At 53.4% G+C, this 16038-nt stretch overlaps 7 protein-coding genes across 7 annotated transcripts; 3 read left to right on the top strand and 4 right to left on the bottom strand.

Annotated features, from left to right (window-relative positions):
- Window positions 1-800: 800 nt before the first annotated feature.
- On the bottom strand, window positions 801-1526 carry SETTUDRAFT_167845 (uncharacterized protein). The gene is made up of 2 exons (XM_008024941.1): window positions 1318-1526; window positions 801-1253 (listed from the first exon to the last, which is right to left on the bottom strand). Exons 1-2 carry the CDS (start codon window positions 1466-1468, stop codon window positions 925-927), a joined length of 480 nt encoding a protein of 159 aa, XP_008023132.1. The 5' UTR covers window positions 1469-1526; the 3' UTR covers window positions 801-924.
- A 1694-nt stretch (window positions 1527-3220) lies between these two features.
- On the bottom strand, window positions 3221-5441 carry SETTUDRAFT_46192 (uncharacterized protein; the record flags this gene model as incomplete). The annotated part of the gene is made up of 3 exons (XM_008024755.1): window positions 3221-3691; window positions 3747-4544; window positions 4594-5441. 3 exons carry the CDS (start codon window positions 5439-5441, stop codon window positions 3568-3570), a joined length of 1770 nt encoding a protein of 589 aa, XP_008022946.1. The 3' UTR covers window positions 3221-3567.
- A 648-nt stretch (window positions 5442-6089) lies between these two features.
- SETTUDRAFT_105345 (uncharacterized protein) lies at window positions 6090-7304 on the top strand (the record flags this gene model as incomplete). Its single annotated transcript, XM_008024940.1, has 1 exon — window positions 6090-7304. One exon carries the CDS (start codon window positions 6090-6092, stop codon window positions 7302-7304), a length of 1215 nt encoding a protein of 404 aa, XP_008023131.1.
- Window positions 7305-7501: 197 nt separating this feature from the next.
- Window positions 7502-9252, bottom strand: SETTUDRAFT_159723 (uncharacterized protein; the record flags this gene model as incomplete). Its single annotated transcript, XM_008024939.1, has 3 exons — window positions 7502-8361; window positions 8427-9027; window positions 9091-9252. 3 exons carry the CDS (start codon window positions 9250-9252, stop codon window positions 7502-7504), a joined length of 1623 nt encoding a protein of 540 aa, XP_008023130.1.
- Window positions 9253-9441: 189 nt separating this feature from the next.
- SETTUDRAFT_127972 (uncharacterized protein) lies at window positions 9442-10620 on the top strand. Its single transcript, XM_008024938.1, has 2 exons — window positions 9442-9707; window positions 9763-10620. The coding sequence occupies exons 1-2, from the start codon at window positions 9555-9557 to the stop codon at window positions 10567-10569; spliced, it is 960 nt and encodes a 319-aa protein (XP_008023129.1). The 5' UTR covers window positions 9442-9554; the 3' UTR covers window positions 10570-10620.
- A 3575-nt stretch (window positions 10621-14195) lies between these two features.
- SETTUDRAFT_37840 (uncharacterized protein) lies at window positions 14196-14621 on the top strand (the record flags this gene model as incomplete). Its single annotated transcript, XM_008024732.1, has 2 exons — window positions 14196-14439; window positions 14500-14621. The coding sequence occupies 2 exons, from the start codon at window positions 14196-14198 to the stop codon at window positions 14619-14621; spliced, it is 366 nt and encodes a 121-aa protein (XP_008022923.1).
- Window positions 14622-14990: 369 nt separating this feature from the next.
- On the bottom strand, window positions 14991-15982 carry SETTUDRAFT_37839 (uncharacterized protein; the record flags this gene model as incomplete). Its single annotated transcript, XM_008024731.1, has 2 exons — window positions 14991-15678; window positions 15732-15982. The coding sequence occupies 2 exons, from the start codon at window positions 15980-15982 to the stop codon at window positions 14991-14993; spliced, it is 939 nt and encodes a 312-aa protein (XP_008022922.1).
- Window positions 15983-16038: the final 56 nt, after the last annotated feature.

Raw genomic sequence — 16038 nt, 5'->3', positions numbered from 1 at the left:
CCCCTCTCTCTCGTATTAACCGTACTTACTTGACAGATATTTTACAAAACCCCCCCCCCCACCTGTTTGTTTCCTTTTCTTGTTTCCTTGTTATGGTTATTTCATGTGTTTATTCGAGGCAAAGTAGGCATTGCAATGCGTTTTATTTCCCCGGCATTTGCATTGTGGGTGTGAGATTAAACAGAGCGCGCGCTTTTGTCGGTGGGGCTGGTGTGGTGGGAAAAAAAAGAAAAAAGGGAAAGAGAAAGGGAAAGGGAAAAAAAGGGGGGAGGGGATACGTGTGTATGTGTGTGTATGTGTGTGTATGTGTGTGTGTGTGTATAGATGTGTGGATGTAATGCATTTAACGTCCCTGCTTGGAAATTCTCCTGTAGGGCATCAAGGGACGGGCGACGCCTGGGACTTATAGTGGTAGCGTGGTGCTTGGAGTATCTGTCTTCTGTTGGGTTGTGCGTTGTTCTATATATAGAATTTTTACTGTTCAAGTGGCTGTAGCTTGTGCGTGGTGGGTAAGGAGAGAGTTAGACTCCCTATATCCCTAGGTCTGGTCAATCATTGGGGATTTAGAGATATGCAGGTAGAGCGATTGTGGAAGGGGGGTATGACTTACAAAGAGGCTGCATATATGGGTAGATGGGGTACTGGCGTGTCTTGTGTGTAGAATTATGCAAGACCGAGTTATTGGGTGGGTGTTGTAGATGTGTTGCTAGTGTGGCGTTTCGGTATGTGTTTCTTCATGTGTTGACGGAGCGTTCAAGTTGCAGTTGTCAGGGTGGACGACGGGTTCAAAAAAGCAATGGTATGATCAAGTCAATCAATCCATTAACTATCTACACTTCCCATACACCAAAATTACCAGTCACTATATTCTTTACACCCACACAGACGCTGCAACACTAGCCCATACACCCAACAACTACACACCTACAACAAACCCAAAGCAGCAATGCCAAAAGCACCAATACCAACAGCCGCACCAGCCGTCTTCATAGGAGCCGGGTTGCTAGTCTTGTGGTGTGTTGTGGTGACGTCGGTCGAGGTAGTTGTGTCAGTGACGGTTGTCTTTGCGACCTGGCTGGCAGCCAGCGTGGTAGTGGTGTACGAGCACTCGGTCAGGAGACGGTAAGCGTCGGCGTCGTTGCCATCGGTTTTGTTGTCGTTGTGGGACCGGATGCAGGCCTCGCAGTCCGGGATGATGGAGTTTGCGTCGGTCGATGTGCAGATGCACTTGAGTGCTGCCGAGGCGTCGTTGTCTGCGGCAGGGGTTAGTTTTTTTGTTTTGTTTAGAAGTTGATCTGGATATACAAAGGTACGTACTATGGTCGTTCTTGCATGTCTTGGTAATGTCGCCGACCTTGGAGCATGTGTCTTTGCACGCCGACGGGACCTTGTCGGTGTTGAAGCTGGTGTCCTGGGCAGCAGCGAGCGCCGCAAGAGCGGAGACGAAAGCAACCTTTGTGAAGAGCATGGTGAAGTCTTTGGCCTTTTTCTTTCTTTCTACTTTGGGAGGAGTGAGCGAGTGTGGGTGGGTCGAGAGATTGAAGTGACTGAAATGGTGGAGGGTGTGAAAGGGATGAGAAAGATTCCTGACAGGCTGAGCACCCCGACTCTTATACTAGGCTTGTCGTTTGAGACCAAACGCCTTGGTCCAACCATGATTGCTAGAGGGATCTGGAGTGCTGCACGAAGCAACCGTCGCATCCGAGCCGCTTGAGCGCTTGACTGAAAGTGTAGACACCGTCGTTTTCGAGGCCGTCGTTGTTCGTCAGGCTATGCCCAAGGTGGAATGAAGCCGACTGTATCCTGAAATCAAGTCGGTTGTCTGGTTTCGCGGATGATAGACGAGCCTCGCCGCAGCCATTGCCAGGCTTGATTAATTTAGACCAAAGCTTAGTAGCGCCATGTGGCGGCTGCGGAGGGCGAGCGAGGCGTATTCATTGGCTCTTGGCCGTGCCTAGATGGAACGACCCGGCCAGCCGAGCGATCATGATGGATACAAGAAAGCTTGTTCTGGCCTGCACAGCCACATGCACATGCAGAGGGATGACCGGGCGACTCGAGCTACTATGGCATTCCCAAATTGCACAAACGCGGTACTGCACACATCGGTGGGACCGAGCCATCGACTCCAGACGTTGCTTGTGACGTGACCATAGACGCTCTGCCCAGCGGTGCCATTGCCAGATTATGGTGTGGGTGAAGTGATCGTCCACCCCAGCCGGCTCTGTGGGAAAGCTCCAGTGACCGACGGTCTTCCCGGCCGAGCAAGCCGTCGCAATTCAGCGTATCAAAGCCTCTCTGTCGTGCCGCTGGCGAGACATTGCGTCGGCGTGGGCACAGCAGTTGGTGTGGCAGGCAATGGAGGTGCTTGGATAACTGGCGGAGCCGTGTGCTCCAAGGAGAACCTGTTTATGCAGCAACAGCATCGGCTCCATGCGGTACCGGGTAAGGCGGCCGCGCTGGCACTAGATGGATTACCAGCTTGCAGCTTGCAGCTTGCAGCTTGCAAGCCAGCAGTAGCGGCAAGTCGAATGGCGTCTGAATGCCGAGCCCATGGTTGCATCTCGACCACCCCCCACAGCCACACCTTGCCCAGTCCCATGAGCGGGTTTCTGTCCCCCCCTCCCCCCCCCCAAAAAAAAAACAATGATAAAAGCTCAAAAAGGAGCCCGGCTGACGCGGCATCGAGACCTGCTGGCCACTGCCAGGCCCATGTCGCGTCCCCTCTCAAGCTCACGGACAAACCATGGCGTGCCGCTGTCGAACTGTAAGTACCAATAGTCGGCCATGCTAGCGTCTGCAGCTTAATTAGCCACATACACCACGGGCGAGGGGGTGTGAGGCCTTTGGTGCTACCGCCACAGTAAGCAATATGACAGACGAGGACGAGCTAAGCAGCCTGGTAGCCATGGCCATGGCCAGCCCCGACTTGAAGTCATGGGCCGGTGCCGTAGCAAGCAGAGCCATGTTAGCTCCATGACCACGGCGATACTCTGCCTTTATTCCCTTGTGCCTCGGCTCACGGCGCAAACCCAACCTCCCCAGAGCCAGGGGCCAAGGATCAAGGTCGAGGGCCAGTTGCAGTTGGACTCTCATGCGACGTCAACCATTCAAGTGCCGCGCCACATGTGCATGCTCTCCTAGCGCCACACCCATCCCGCACTCGCCTTCATTGCCTACTTGTCTGGCGGCTCCAATATGCATACGACGCCTGCTGCCACCTACACCTAGACACACCCGCCCGCCACAAAAAACACGCAAGCTTGCCTTGTAATCTTCGTCTTGACAAGCTAGTACATGTACTGCTCGACAACCACCACAACAACCCGCCTTCCTGGGCGCTGGTTGTTCTCTTTGTTTCAACCATACAGTCATGTGCTCTATATCTGGGTATCATTGTCATACATGGGTGCACGTACAGACTATACATGCTTTCTGTGCAATACGTCCTCACAAGACCGCACACGCCCCCTTTTCATTGGCATAATTGCCTAATCAGTCTCCAACCAAAACCAATCTCGACACCCCACATGTCCTATTGTACATGACACCATGTCGGGCTGCCCTTCACCGCGGCTGAACGGCCGGGAAATATCGAGGACCCGAGTAACCGTAGAACTGAACGCTTTCAATGTCAATGTTGCCGTCTCGTTTGGGGCTCCAGAATTTGAGCAGGATATATCTTCCCGAGCTGCACCACCAACGTCAGCATATGCCTCATTCCAACCAGAGCCTATTCAACTTACATGGACGGGTGGAACTTGATGGTAATCTTGTTCTTGTTCTTGGCAATGAAGAAGCGCGCGTGGGGAGCAATCAGCGCTTCACTGTCTGCACTACGCTCACCTGGCTCGATGCGGCTGGGCGCAGTCACCCGCGACGCTCGAATTGGCTGCAGATACCGTTCCCTCCGCTCCTGCCATTCTCCGTACGCACTGTATTCGAGCGCGGGCGCCCGCCGGAGAGAGCCCAGCCGCGGTATCGTCTCATCGTCATCATCGTCGCTGTCTGGGTGCCAGCGGCTCTCCCTGCGCAGACGGTCTGCCATGATGGCCGCGCTTGGTAGTTCTTCATTGGATTCTGACTCGTCGTCATCACTGGCAGCCGTGGTTACGGTAAACGGCGGTGGAGTAGGAGCCGAAACGCCAGCAGCACCGCTGTAAGAGTCCTCTGCCATGTGATCACAGTTGTCAGCGTCGGCCTCGTCCTCATGCTCAACCATCTGACGCAGTACCCGTCGACGGTCCGAGTCGGACCGGAACGACGAGATCAAGTTTGCCGATTCGGCGTTGAGCCGTTGATTGCGAAGACGGAGGTTCTCAATGCGCTCTTCCATTTCCTCTTGGGTGCCTTGGCGCGGGTACTGCCACACCAAAGGGTCGTCAAGGGCCTCTCGCAAGGATATCTGCTCGTTGTCCTCGTTGAGAGAGCTGGGCGTGGGCGACATGAGGGGAGATTGGGTATCATAGCGCAGATTGTATGCACATGTCCCGGACAAGAGATCATCGGCCGACATGGACACAAACACGAGACCTTCTTGGACACTGCTGCGAGGTTAGCTGTGGCATCAGACCATCAACAGAAGACACATACGGAGCCGTAAATCCACGGTCCGGTGCTCGAATGACAACCTTGTCAAGGGCAAACGAGGCCTCTCCGATGTGCTTGAGCAAGAGGTTGCACTGGGAGCTCTCGCTGCAGTATACACTCTTATCGTTGCGCAACACATTCTGGACCCGGTACAGGCCCGGGGGGCTGTCTCTGCGGTGCTCGCCGCCGTCGCAGCTTACAATCTCCATGCGCAGGCGGCCGGGTACTACCTGGCCCTTGTGGCCATACTTGAAGCACATGTACTCGGTGGCGGGCCCCGTGTCGTGCTGCAGCTTGCGGCGCTTGTGCCTGCGCTCGCTGTTGACCTGGACGATGGGGCTGCGGGGGCGCGTGTGCGTGGCGGCATGCGTGGTGAAGGGGTTGCTGAGGGGAACGTCACTCAGCGAGTCTAGCATGTCATTTGCCGACTCCATGTCGGCCTCGCGTTGTTCTCGTATGCGGGCCTGCGAGCGGCGGAGGTAGCGTTCACTCGGCGTGGCACGGGGACGGCTGGGATTCGCGGTGGGCGGCCGCCGCGACAGGCTATCGGCGGCCCCGCTGTCACGTGGAGGGCCGAATATGCGGTGCAGTGGGCCTCGTCTGGTGGAGGTGCGAGTGCGCACGCGCCGGGAGGGCTGCTGCGGCGACAATGGCGCATCGTGCGCGGCCGTCTGGTCGTCGGCTACGGGGTGCAGAGCATTGTGTGGTGCCGACGACGAGGGCGGGCGGGCAGCATCTGGCGGCGAGGCCGACGCATGGGGAAAGTCAAAGCTGCCGGTGGTGAAGGGGAAACTGGCGGGGGGAGGAGGAGGAGGAGGAGGAGGAGACGGAGACGGAGGCGGTCTGGGCATTGGTGACGTCGGTGCGCGCTCTCATCGGGCGAGGGGACGCAGCAAGGCCGGCCGGAAGACGCCAGGAGTGCTGGGGAGAGGCAGTAGCAGCAGCAGCAGATGGGCTGTGTCTGGTGGCGGAGAGAGGGCGAGGCGGAGGGGCGGGGGGGCGGAACACGGGGGGGGGGGCGGAGCGAGGTGAAGGACTGGCGCTCTTGTTGGAGGCTGAGAGGCCACGAACAGAAGCGCATTGCCCCGTGCCAGGCAGTTTGGCAACGGTCCCACGTCGCCCGTCGCGCGCGGGGTGTGGCGCGCAAAGCTAAGCTGCCCCCCCCGGAGCTCCTGTCCTGTGCCTGTCGTGCAGAGCCGCATCGCATCCCATGGCAGCAGCCATTGCGCTTAGTATTCTTATTCTGACTTGCTCTTACCTGCACTGCACTCTCTGCCCGCCCATTGCTGCCAATTGCAGGCCCTCGCCTCGAATCCAGCCCCAGCCCGACTGCCGTCCTGTTTTTTTGTGCTTTTCCATTTGTTTGCCCACGCGTCTGGGCTGCTGCATTGACCGCGCCGCCCAGACAGGCAGTCGCCTTCACGCCTGCCTGCCTGCTCTTGCACTTGTGCCTCTCACCCACGCCGCCCCCTCTTCCTCCTCCACCCCACCACCAAACCATGACTGGCACAACCGAGCCCGTCGCGATACCCCTGCCTGAAACCAATGGCGCCCTCCCTGCCCAAGACGCCGCTGGCCAGACGGTAGCTGCCATTGCCGAAGCCGACAAGATCTCCGCAGACGAAATCGCCCTCTACGACCGCCAGATCCGCCTCTGGGGCGTGCAGGCGCAACAGAAGATCCGCACCGCCAACATCCTCCTCGTCTCCATCAAGGCCCTCGCCAACGAAATCGCAAAGAACCTCGTCCTCGCCGGCATTGGCTCCATCACGCTCGCCGACCACGAGGCCGTCACCGAAGATGACCTGGGCGCGTCCTTCTTCATCACCGACGCCGACGTGGGCAAGAACCGCGCCGAAGCTGCAAAGCCCCAGGTCGAGAAGCTCAATCCCCGCGTCGCCGTCAAGACCATCACCACCGATGTCCGCATGGAGCAAGATCCCAGCTTCTATGCCGCATACGACGTCATCATAGCCACCGACATGGACTTTCTCTCCACCTCCGCCATCAACGCTGGCGCGCGCATAGCAAAGAAGCCCTTCTACGCAGGCGCATCGCACGGCATGTACGGCTACATCTTTGCCGACCTCGTCGAGCACAACTTCGTCATCGAGCGCGAAAAGAGCAACCGCGACACGCACATTGGTCCCGAGACTACGACGAGAAGCGTCAGGGGCGTGCAGGTCAAGAAGGAGAATGGAAAGGTCGTGGAGCTAGTCAGCAAGCAGGAGCTCTACAGCCCGCTCATGCTCGCCAAAGACTCGCCGCTGCCCGTCGACATTGCCAACAATGCAAGGAGACTGAAAAAGGTCCACCCACTTCTCACCTGCGTGCGCGCACTGTGGGAGTACCAGCGCAACGGCCACGGCATCTACCCGTTGCACACGCCCCAGGACCTCCAGCTCTTCACGACCATTGCCAACGTCAAGCACAAGGAGCTCCTCCTCCCAACCGAATCTCTCAGAGCAGACGTCCTGAGAAGCTTCCTGCAGAATCTGGGCAGTGAAATAGCCCCCGTAACGGCCTTCTTGGGTGGCCAGCTAGCCCAGGATGTCATCAATGTGCTGGGTCAGCGCGAACAGCCAATTCAGAATCTGATGCTGTTTGACGGCGAGGACAGCGCGGGACCCGTGTATGCGCTCTACCCTATTTTCCCCGGTACCCCCGTGCCCATCATGCCTAGCATCCCTGTCGATGCGCCCGTGGTCGTCTAAGGGAGTAGATGTGATGCACGTACTGGCGGCGCCATGTACAAACGGAATGTAGGCGTAGGAGGAACAGTGTATAGGCAACGAAAAGATACCCAGATGATTAGCGCTGCATAAGAGCGACAACAAGAGTAAATGAAGCTTTACCAATCTTGAATTTCTCGCAACGTTTCAACGTGAGGCTGATCTATTACAATCACCAACTACTGCGTCTTCTTCCCCTTGGCGGCCTTGTCTTGTCCCTTGCTTCTACTCCCCCCAAACAAGACCCAGCACAGTCCCAAAAACGCCGCAAACACGACTCCCATTGTCCCCGCCTGAACCCATCCCGCCCGTCTCGTATCCAGCACAGGCACCTGAATATACTCGACCAGCTCCTGCGTCGCAACATCCGGCTGCACAGTCATGAACCGCGTCTTGGGCCCAAACAATCCTTCATACCCCAGATGCACCCTATCAAACGGATTCGACGCATGCAGCGCCCCCTCTTCTGCTCTACACGCCCAAAACACCACGGGCCACGGCACCGGCAAGCGCGTGTGCGAGCGCGGCTCAGCAGGCAAGTAGCGCAAATGCAACGGGATACTAATATTCCAGTCACCCTCTGGCATCTTGTGCGTCGGCAGCCCCTCCCAGACGTTTTCGCCAGCCCCGACATCGACTTCTGGGTACTCGATCTTTTCTGGTTTCGGCACGGCCAGCTCGAACAGCGCTGCGGAACCCCACTGGCTCACGGCCCAGTCTGGGGCTTCCAGGTCGGTGGTGCCGGCGATGGAGCGCAAACGCTTGAGGTTCTTGGATTGCAGGAAGAGGAGGTCGTTGAATTGGTATTGGTCGATGAAGAGGTACGACGGGAGGGTTAGGTACGTGTGTAGTTTGCACGTTGAGGCTGGGGCAGTCAAGTTTTGTGCTGGGAAGGTGAGGGTTAGGGTCGGGTGGAGGCCTGTAGGCTGGTTGAAGCTGGTTGTGTAGGTGAGCGGGTGGGATTTTGGTGTTGTCGTGGGATTTTTCGAGGGCGCAAGGAGTGGGTAGTGGCGTGTTGGTGTCTGGAAGCGTGTGGGTTCTATTGCTGGGTTAGCTGCTATGGTCCTCGAGAAAGGAGGAATGCGGCATCGTCAAAGAACGTACTCGGTTTGTCGTCTTGGCCCAGCACTGTCAAGAAACCTCCAAATTGAATGTCTTCTGGATCCGCGTTCCCCTCGTGGCTCAGCACACCGATCTCGACCATTGCATCTTTGGTCGGCGGCCTGATTAAATCGTTCCAGCTCTTTTCAGTCTCATCTGCATGTGGCCAGAATGCAGTCACGATTACAACCCGCGAGATGGTGTCGTAGTCTACATCAATGTACGTCGACTTGAATATTTCAGCAACCAAGTCCATACAGTAAGCCTTTTTGTCTCCTTTGCAAAATTCAGACTGGAGATGCTCCTTCATGAAGTTAACATCTCCATGGTAAGCGTAGAACTGCGATGAAGGAGACATGGCGAAGCGCTCCGAGAGGATAGGCAGTTTGGTAGCGCTCTCAGAGGCGGTGGAACACTTCGCTTCCAGACCAGGCACGTCTTTGAGCGCATTGCAGAACAGGTCGTCAGGGGTCGTGTCCAAAGGCGTAAAGAAGGCATGTAGACCACTTGGCAGCCGTGATGTAAAGGGCGGTGTTGCAGCGTAGGGTTTTTGCGATTGCCAACGCCAATGCATTTCGTGCCATTGTGCAAAATACTTTTTGAGCTACACCAAAAGTTTCAATATTCACATATATGCAGCTGAACAGAACGGGGCTGTTTTACGTACGTGGTCATGTAGCTCGTCTAACCCAAACGTGATGCGGTGTTCCTTTGCGGCTTCAATGCCCTTGACGGCGAAGAATGGACCTTGGGCATCTTTTCCGATTTCAAGTTGCTCGGGCGAGAAATCATCGGGGTTCTGCACCACGTATGTAATTCGCTGTTTCATGGTTGCGGATAAGGTTGTTGCGGCCCAGGTGTCCTTGCACGCGTAGTGCTCGCGGTGGCATGTGAACGAAGCAAGCTAGTCCCAATCTGCTCCTAGCGCCACAGCGACCCTGGTGGTGCGTGCCTTCACGTTGCGTCATTGCCATTTGCTGGCGCCGCCACTCAGGCTTCTAGAATCGCTGCTCCAAGCAACAACGCATGTTTCTACCGTGTCCTTTATGTCGTCGCCACCTGCGCTCTCCTGGGATTTCATCTACCTATAGCTGTTGAGTTTTCCTACCACCAGGACTTATCACAAGCGACATGCACATCTCCAGCCTTTTATATCCAGCGCTGCTGGTTGCCAGTGGCGCAGATGCTCTCCGCTCCGATAGAGTCAAGCTATCCAACATACAAAGTCTCACCTTGCGCAAAGGGCAGCAAACATCTGCGCGACGCGTCGACCCGATTCCCCAGGTACGCAGCACCCCAAGCTACCCCACCATGCACAAAAACTAACATACATGTGCAGCTGAAATGTATCGGTGGTTCCGCTCGCGGCCTCTACGAACCCGAAGTAATGCGCTGCAAGAACAGTGGCTCCGACTATGATGAAGACTCCATACAATGGACTTGCACCGCGTCGCTCCCCGAAGAATTCAAGCTCGGTTCTACCGACGTCATTTGCGAGGGCTACGACTATCCCGAGGACCCGTATATACTGAAAGGCAGCTGTGGAGTCGAATACCGACTTATCTTGACAGAGAAGGGGCGGGAGAAGTATGGCAAAGGGCGAGGGGGGTGGGAAGGCGATGACGACGATCGGCCCGATGGTCCCAAGACTATGGGCGAGAAGATTGCAGCAGGTCTGTTTTGGCTTCTGTTCGGTGGTGTAGTGCTATGGATGATTTATTCCGCTTTCACGAATCGCGCGCAAGCACAGGATGGCGGTTTCGCTGGGGGCAATCGGCCTGGCTGGGGCGGAGGTGGCGGCGGAGGAGGCGGATGGGGCTATGATGACAACAATGACCCACCACCACCGTATTACCCCAACGATCCCACCAACCCTAACAATCCTAAATCAGGATACGGAACGACCCAAGGTTGGAGGCCGGGATTCTGGTCTGGTGCCGCTGGCGGTGCTGCTGCTGGATGGGCTGCTGGACGCTTTGCCAACCGTGGCAACAGGAGCTCTCAAGGTGGAGGGTGGGGTTCTGGCAGTGGAAGCGGCACCCGGTGGGACAATGGTGGTGAAGGCAGTTCAAGGAGTTCCTCTGGAGACAGTTTCTCCAGCACGAGATATGAGAGTACTGGATTTGGAGGCACGTCGCGTAGATAAGACGTGAGCGCGAGTTGTGGATTTTCTCATTTGGCTCAAGAATGATACCCCCTATTTTATTTATTGAAACGAGGAATTTAGGTTGAGGCTTATCACCTGACTGGCACTGACATTCCAGTTTAACTTGTGATGTATACGACTTGTTGGTTTTGATCATTTTCACAATACTGCTGACAGAAGTGCTGTGTAGTTCTCATTGCATTCCACTTGTGTACAGATAACTTGATCCAATTCATCCTCTGTTTGTATTGTTTCGAATCTCTCTGTGCTGCACGTGATATCGCTTCTTTCCTCCGTTTGAAAACGAAATTCCAAAAGTTCTGCCTTTTGGGTTTGACGACACATCGTGCCTTGCTGAAGAAGCTCAAGAAGCTGGAACGCATAGCTTTGGGCGAAAATCATGAAATAGTGCGTTGGAACTCACTTTATAGTAGGGGGTTCGGCGAGAATGATAAGGGTAGAGTAGATTTGCCGCATGGCCGTTAGACTTCATGCACGCGCACTGCTCGTGAGTCATTTCACTGACACAGCAGCATTTCTGAAGATAGCACTGCTTCTAGATTGATTTATTAGGCAGGTACAATACAGCTACCCACTGAAATCTCTAGTAGAGCATGCGGACATGCGAGGCCAAGACTCATCGTCGAGCGAACTAACGCCGCGATAAAAGTAGATTCAGCACAAAGGGGAAGACGAAATGGATACTGCAGGTTTCTAGGGCTGTGCTTCCGAATTTCACATTAGAATGTGTTGAAACAGACCCGTAAAGTGGGGGAAGGAGTTTTGTGACACCTTTGTATCAATCTGTCCAAGCTTTGACGAATGCCCAATATCTTTCACTGGTGCTGTGGAAGGAGAGGATAGGACGAAGCCCATATAGTCATTCCTCATGTTTTATGTCTATTACACAGCCTTCCATACAGTTTTCAAATGACGTATCACGAGTCTTGCGGCCGTAGTGAGGCTGTTCAGCGGGTCTGTTTGAATCGGCGGTGAGTATGTATATCGGAAAGCCCGAGACAACACATGCCGTCGCACGGAAGACTGGACGAGATCTCGTCATACAGTGATCCGACACTGTTGGGCCGCACGAAGCCAACAACTAGATCGACTAAATCCATAGAAGTGGGAATAAGAAGCATTAGTACATGCAGTCAGAGGCCAAAAATGGGGCTGCCGACATGATACCGACGTTGCCCAGAGTCACAGAAGATGGGTTTATGCATCGGGTAGTGTTAAACTTTCTTTTGTTAGCAACACATATTCGAGACCTTTTCCTACATTGTCAACTGCCACCCGCGGTCGTACGTGTTCTATTCAAGTGCGACATGACTAACTGCACTACTAATCCCGCATCTGACGGTGATCATAATATCCAGAGGCATTTTGTAAACTTGCAAGTAGCATGAATCATTTCCAGTCGCAAAGAACGTGCTTTGTTTCAGCCCCCAATTCCTTGATAAGTGAGTGGAAACTGTACGAGGCCGTGTTTTCTTGGAGCCCGTAAAGTCCCGACCTGGGTGTTACTACAAAGGCGCGTCGGTTGATCTTCGGGTATCCTGTGGAAATAGCATGTAGTTGATCGGATCTAAAACGGCCCGTATATTATTGCCCGTATCCACCAATCTTTTGAACACACTCCGGAACGTGCTCTACATATAGCTAGGCGGGCGTTGGCTGCGGTAAATGACGCTGGTGATCGGAAAATTGCTTTTCCAATGCTGCAAGAAACAAGCGTTGTCCATGTAGATGGTTATTGGATGGCTGGAAAGCAGATTTCATGTAAAGCTTTGCAAATGCTCGGCGGTAGCATGTGACGCATGTATCTGATGTTTTTTTGTCTCCAAAGACATTCACATCACAGCACAAACTTGAGGCATGTGAAGGAAAGCATGTAGTATTGTGGTGATAACCAAGATAATAACGCAACGAGCACAATTGCAGAAATCTTCAAGTACAATAGACTACACAAACCAAACCAAAGATAGTCAAAAGCTTCATCAATATTAGTCGATAAAGATTCTGCGCTTGAGGTTCTCTCACTATTTGGCGAAAAAGATAATGACGGAAGTAATGCCGCAAGAGAGAAAACAACAGTGGAGTGTAGTGGACCTCATAACATGGCCGGTGCTTAGATAGCGATTCTGATACCACATAAAAAAAGGGCTAGAAGTGTTCTAGCGGTCTATAATGATCCCTGTTTGGGTTTAGCGTCTCGTGACGGGTCCAGGTACCCGGCGCCGCAACCGCCTCAACACCACCAACTGACCTTTTATGCAACTTACATAGTGTCTTGCGACTTCAACTCCTCCGGTGGGCTACAGGCGCAGCCAAGAGCCCATCTTTGGCGTGATTTCGTCAGAGCGACCCAGTATACCAGTCTCCCCATCTCGTGACGTATCGCCAAACACTTGCACAGTCTACGTCTGTCGGTACAGACCCTTTATCTTAATGTGGGCCCGACATATCCTTACAACATATTGGGCAACGAACATGCCATCGACATGGCAGCGAGGATCCTCCGAAGGAAAACCAACGAAAAACTTGAAGACTGCAAACTCCGATTGCTAATCGGACCAGAGCCTAAATTAGGAACAGGACGGCATTGCGACAACGTCACGCTGAATCACGTGTCAGCGCCATGAGCCGCAATTCGCGCTTACACCCGTCTTATTATGCGGCGATCACCAGTTTCCCGGCGGTTGTCGCTATCCTTCCGGTTGGCGGGAAGTATCAGGGTCCCAGAATCCCATATGCAGGAACACGTGCAGAAGATAGCGATAGAAGTCTTTTTGAGCGCTAACCATTGAACAGGGACCTTCGGCGGCATTCAGCCAGCCTCGTCCTCGCCAGATAGCCAAGCCTCTTGAATATTGGCAAGATGGCTTTGCAGCTGGCTTGAGATAGTCTCCCTTCACCACTTGTCTTGGTAATGCACTTGGGGTAATTGCGAAGCTGTTTTATGAGAAAGACAAGGGAAAAATACAAAAAATATAAGTATCTGAGCCAAAGGTTATTTCACGTCCCAGCCTCGAGACATACTTCAAATGCATGTCACGCTCACTGAAACTTTCACCATGGGAAACTCTGCGCAAGCCTACTCAGCCTTGCACAAAAACTTATTCCAAACCCTTATACAAGATCTCCTGACCCACGGACGCTGCGCTATCCTTCGGATCAACGTTGGGCAACGGTTTTCGGCGCTGTTCCGGGCGCTCCACCACGGAATGCACAACGAAAACCAGAAATTTCTCTCTCGTGTCCCAGTAGATCCCTGTCTGTTGAGTTTGGGACATGGGACAAAAAAAATCCACATGTTTGATGTGAATGGTATAGTTGGGTTATCGGGCGAGACAAATTTTCTGGGCGTTTTCCATCTCCGATGCCTAATGCGGGTATGCCAACGCGCTGCTCGGCGTTACAAACTCACCAGGCCTATCTACACGTGGGTATGGGTGAGGCTATCCTGTATATTTTGCATGCAGGTGAAAATGATATAAACAGCTGAGAGAAGCGACCATGATTGCTTTTCTCTATCACACCATCAAGCAATTCTCATCCATTCTCATCATCTTCCATAACTAAATCCGCATTTCTACACATTAGTATTCTTGAACGCCATCACAATGTTGTTCACTCAGCTTATCGCTCCCCTCGCTACTCTGATGGCTGCCACCACACAGGCCATGCCACTAAAAGAACCAGTGATGTATCCCGGCAATGCCTACATACTCTTCGCTGGCGGAAACACGTGCGGGTTCCCATACATGGCGTGGGCATACATGGTGGAAGAAAAGGGGTGTTTTAACAGCCCGTATCCCGGCTCCATGGGAGCCGTCAGAATGGCATCAAACACTTTCTCAAGGCCTCGTAAGTTGATCCATTGCGCGCTAGTATTCAAGTATGACCAACGCTGACTCCCGGATGCAGTAAGGCTTTATGCCAATTTCGACTGCAACGCGACCGAGACTGAGCGAGGCAGTTACTTCGATATTGAAGCAGGAAAAACTGATTGCTACTACGCAAATGTTAGTTCGTGGCATTACTTGTAGGTGGAAGAAGGGGGAGGGCGGATAACATATGGAAAGGCGTACTGCGGATTGGCGTTCTTGGGTGCAACAATATAAGTGGTAGAATTGGGATATAGACGGGATGCCGACGGAGATATAGACGGGCGACACCAAAAGGTATTTAGACTTGACGACTTTATGAACTAGATAGAATTCCAGTATGATATACGGCTTAATGACACATCTACAATCAATGCTCCTGTCTCGCAAACCATCAAGTGGGTGATGTGATTCGATTGGTCTAATTATTAGAATTCAAAACTCTTCATCGAGACAAGTCCGGCCTGGGGTATTTATTCCTTCTCCTGCAAGAACTCCACAACCGCTGCAACATGTTAGCGTACTACTTAATCAAGTATACCCAGATGTTGTACCATTGATGAATTGCTCTGGCTTCTCGCTAGTAACCCAATGGCCAGCTTCAATATCAACCAACTCAAATCTAGGAAAGAAGCGACCAATGATTGGAAGCGTCTCGTCGCTCACATAGTGGCTCTTTGTTCCGCGGATAAACAACGCACGCTTGTTGAATGAGGCCTCATCTGGGTTGGTAAAGGGGAAGTCGGCCATGTTATTCAACGCCTTGGTGAGGATGTTGACAGGAATTCGGAACCTTAGGGGTTCTCCAGGGTCGCTTCTAACGAGGTTTGAGAGAAGGAATTGGCGGACTGCAAGATCCTTGGCGTATGGCTCCATTAGCTTATCTGCCTCCTTCTGGCTCTTGGGTTTCGATTTCTCCACATGTTGCATTCCCTCCGCATACTTGGGAAAGTCACTGGACAGCGCAGCGTCTACGGGAGCATTATCGACGGGTATTATATTTGCGCAACAATCTGGGTTCCTGAGAGCCATAGCCATTATTGTCTTTGCGCCCATGGAGTGCCCTATGAGTGTCGAACTCTTCAGCTCGTGCTTTTGGAGGAAGGCCTCTACATCTTCGGCGAGCGCCGTGTACGTGTGTACTTTCTCATGGGGCGAATCTCCGTGATTGCGAGTGTCAATGGCGTATACCGGTCGTTTGAGGATACGTGCGATTGCACTAAAGGCAGTTTAGTTTCACGAACGTAGAATTATCGCATGGTGTTTGCATACTTTCCAACGCTCTGGTTATTCCTCTTGCTTCCAAACAAGCCATGTATCATGACAATTGGATCACCTTTGGCTTTGCCGGAGTCATCATGAAGCCGATATGCGAGGTCGACAACCCTCAAATTTGCAGACGCGTGAAAGGAGCGCGTCCATGTTGGCAGTGCAGTCGCATTTAACGCTCCTATGCGACATGCGTGCTTCGTAGGCACAAGCGACGCGCACAGTGGCCGTGTACTTCTCGCCAAAGAGCGCATGTTGAAGGTTTGAGGCTCGTGAATTTCGGAAGGCTTCCGAACTTTTTGTAGCGCCA

Source organism: Exserohilum turcica (genome assembly GCF_000359705.1).
Source record: "Exserohilum turcica Et28A unplaced genomic scaffold SETTUscaffold_13, whole genome shotgun sequence".
NCBI classification, from domain to species: domain Eukaryota; kingdom Fungi; phylum Ascomycota; class Dothideomycetes; order Pleosporales; family Pleosporaceae; genus Exserohilum; species Exserohilum turcicum.
This window is presented reverse-complemented; position numbering and strand designations above follow the sequence as displayed.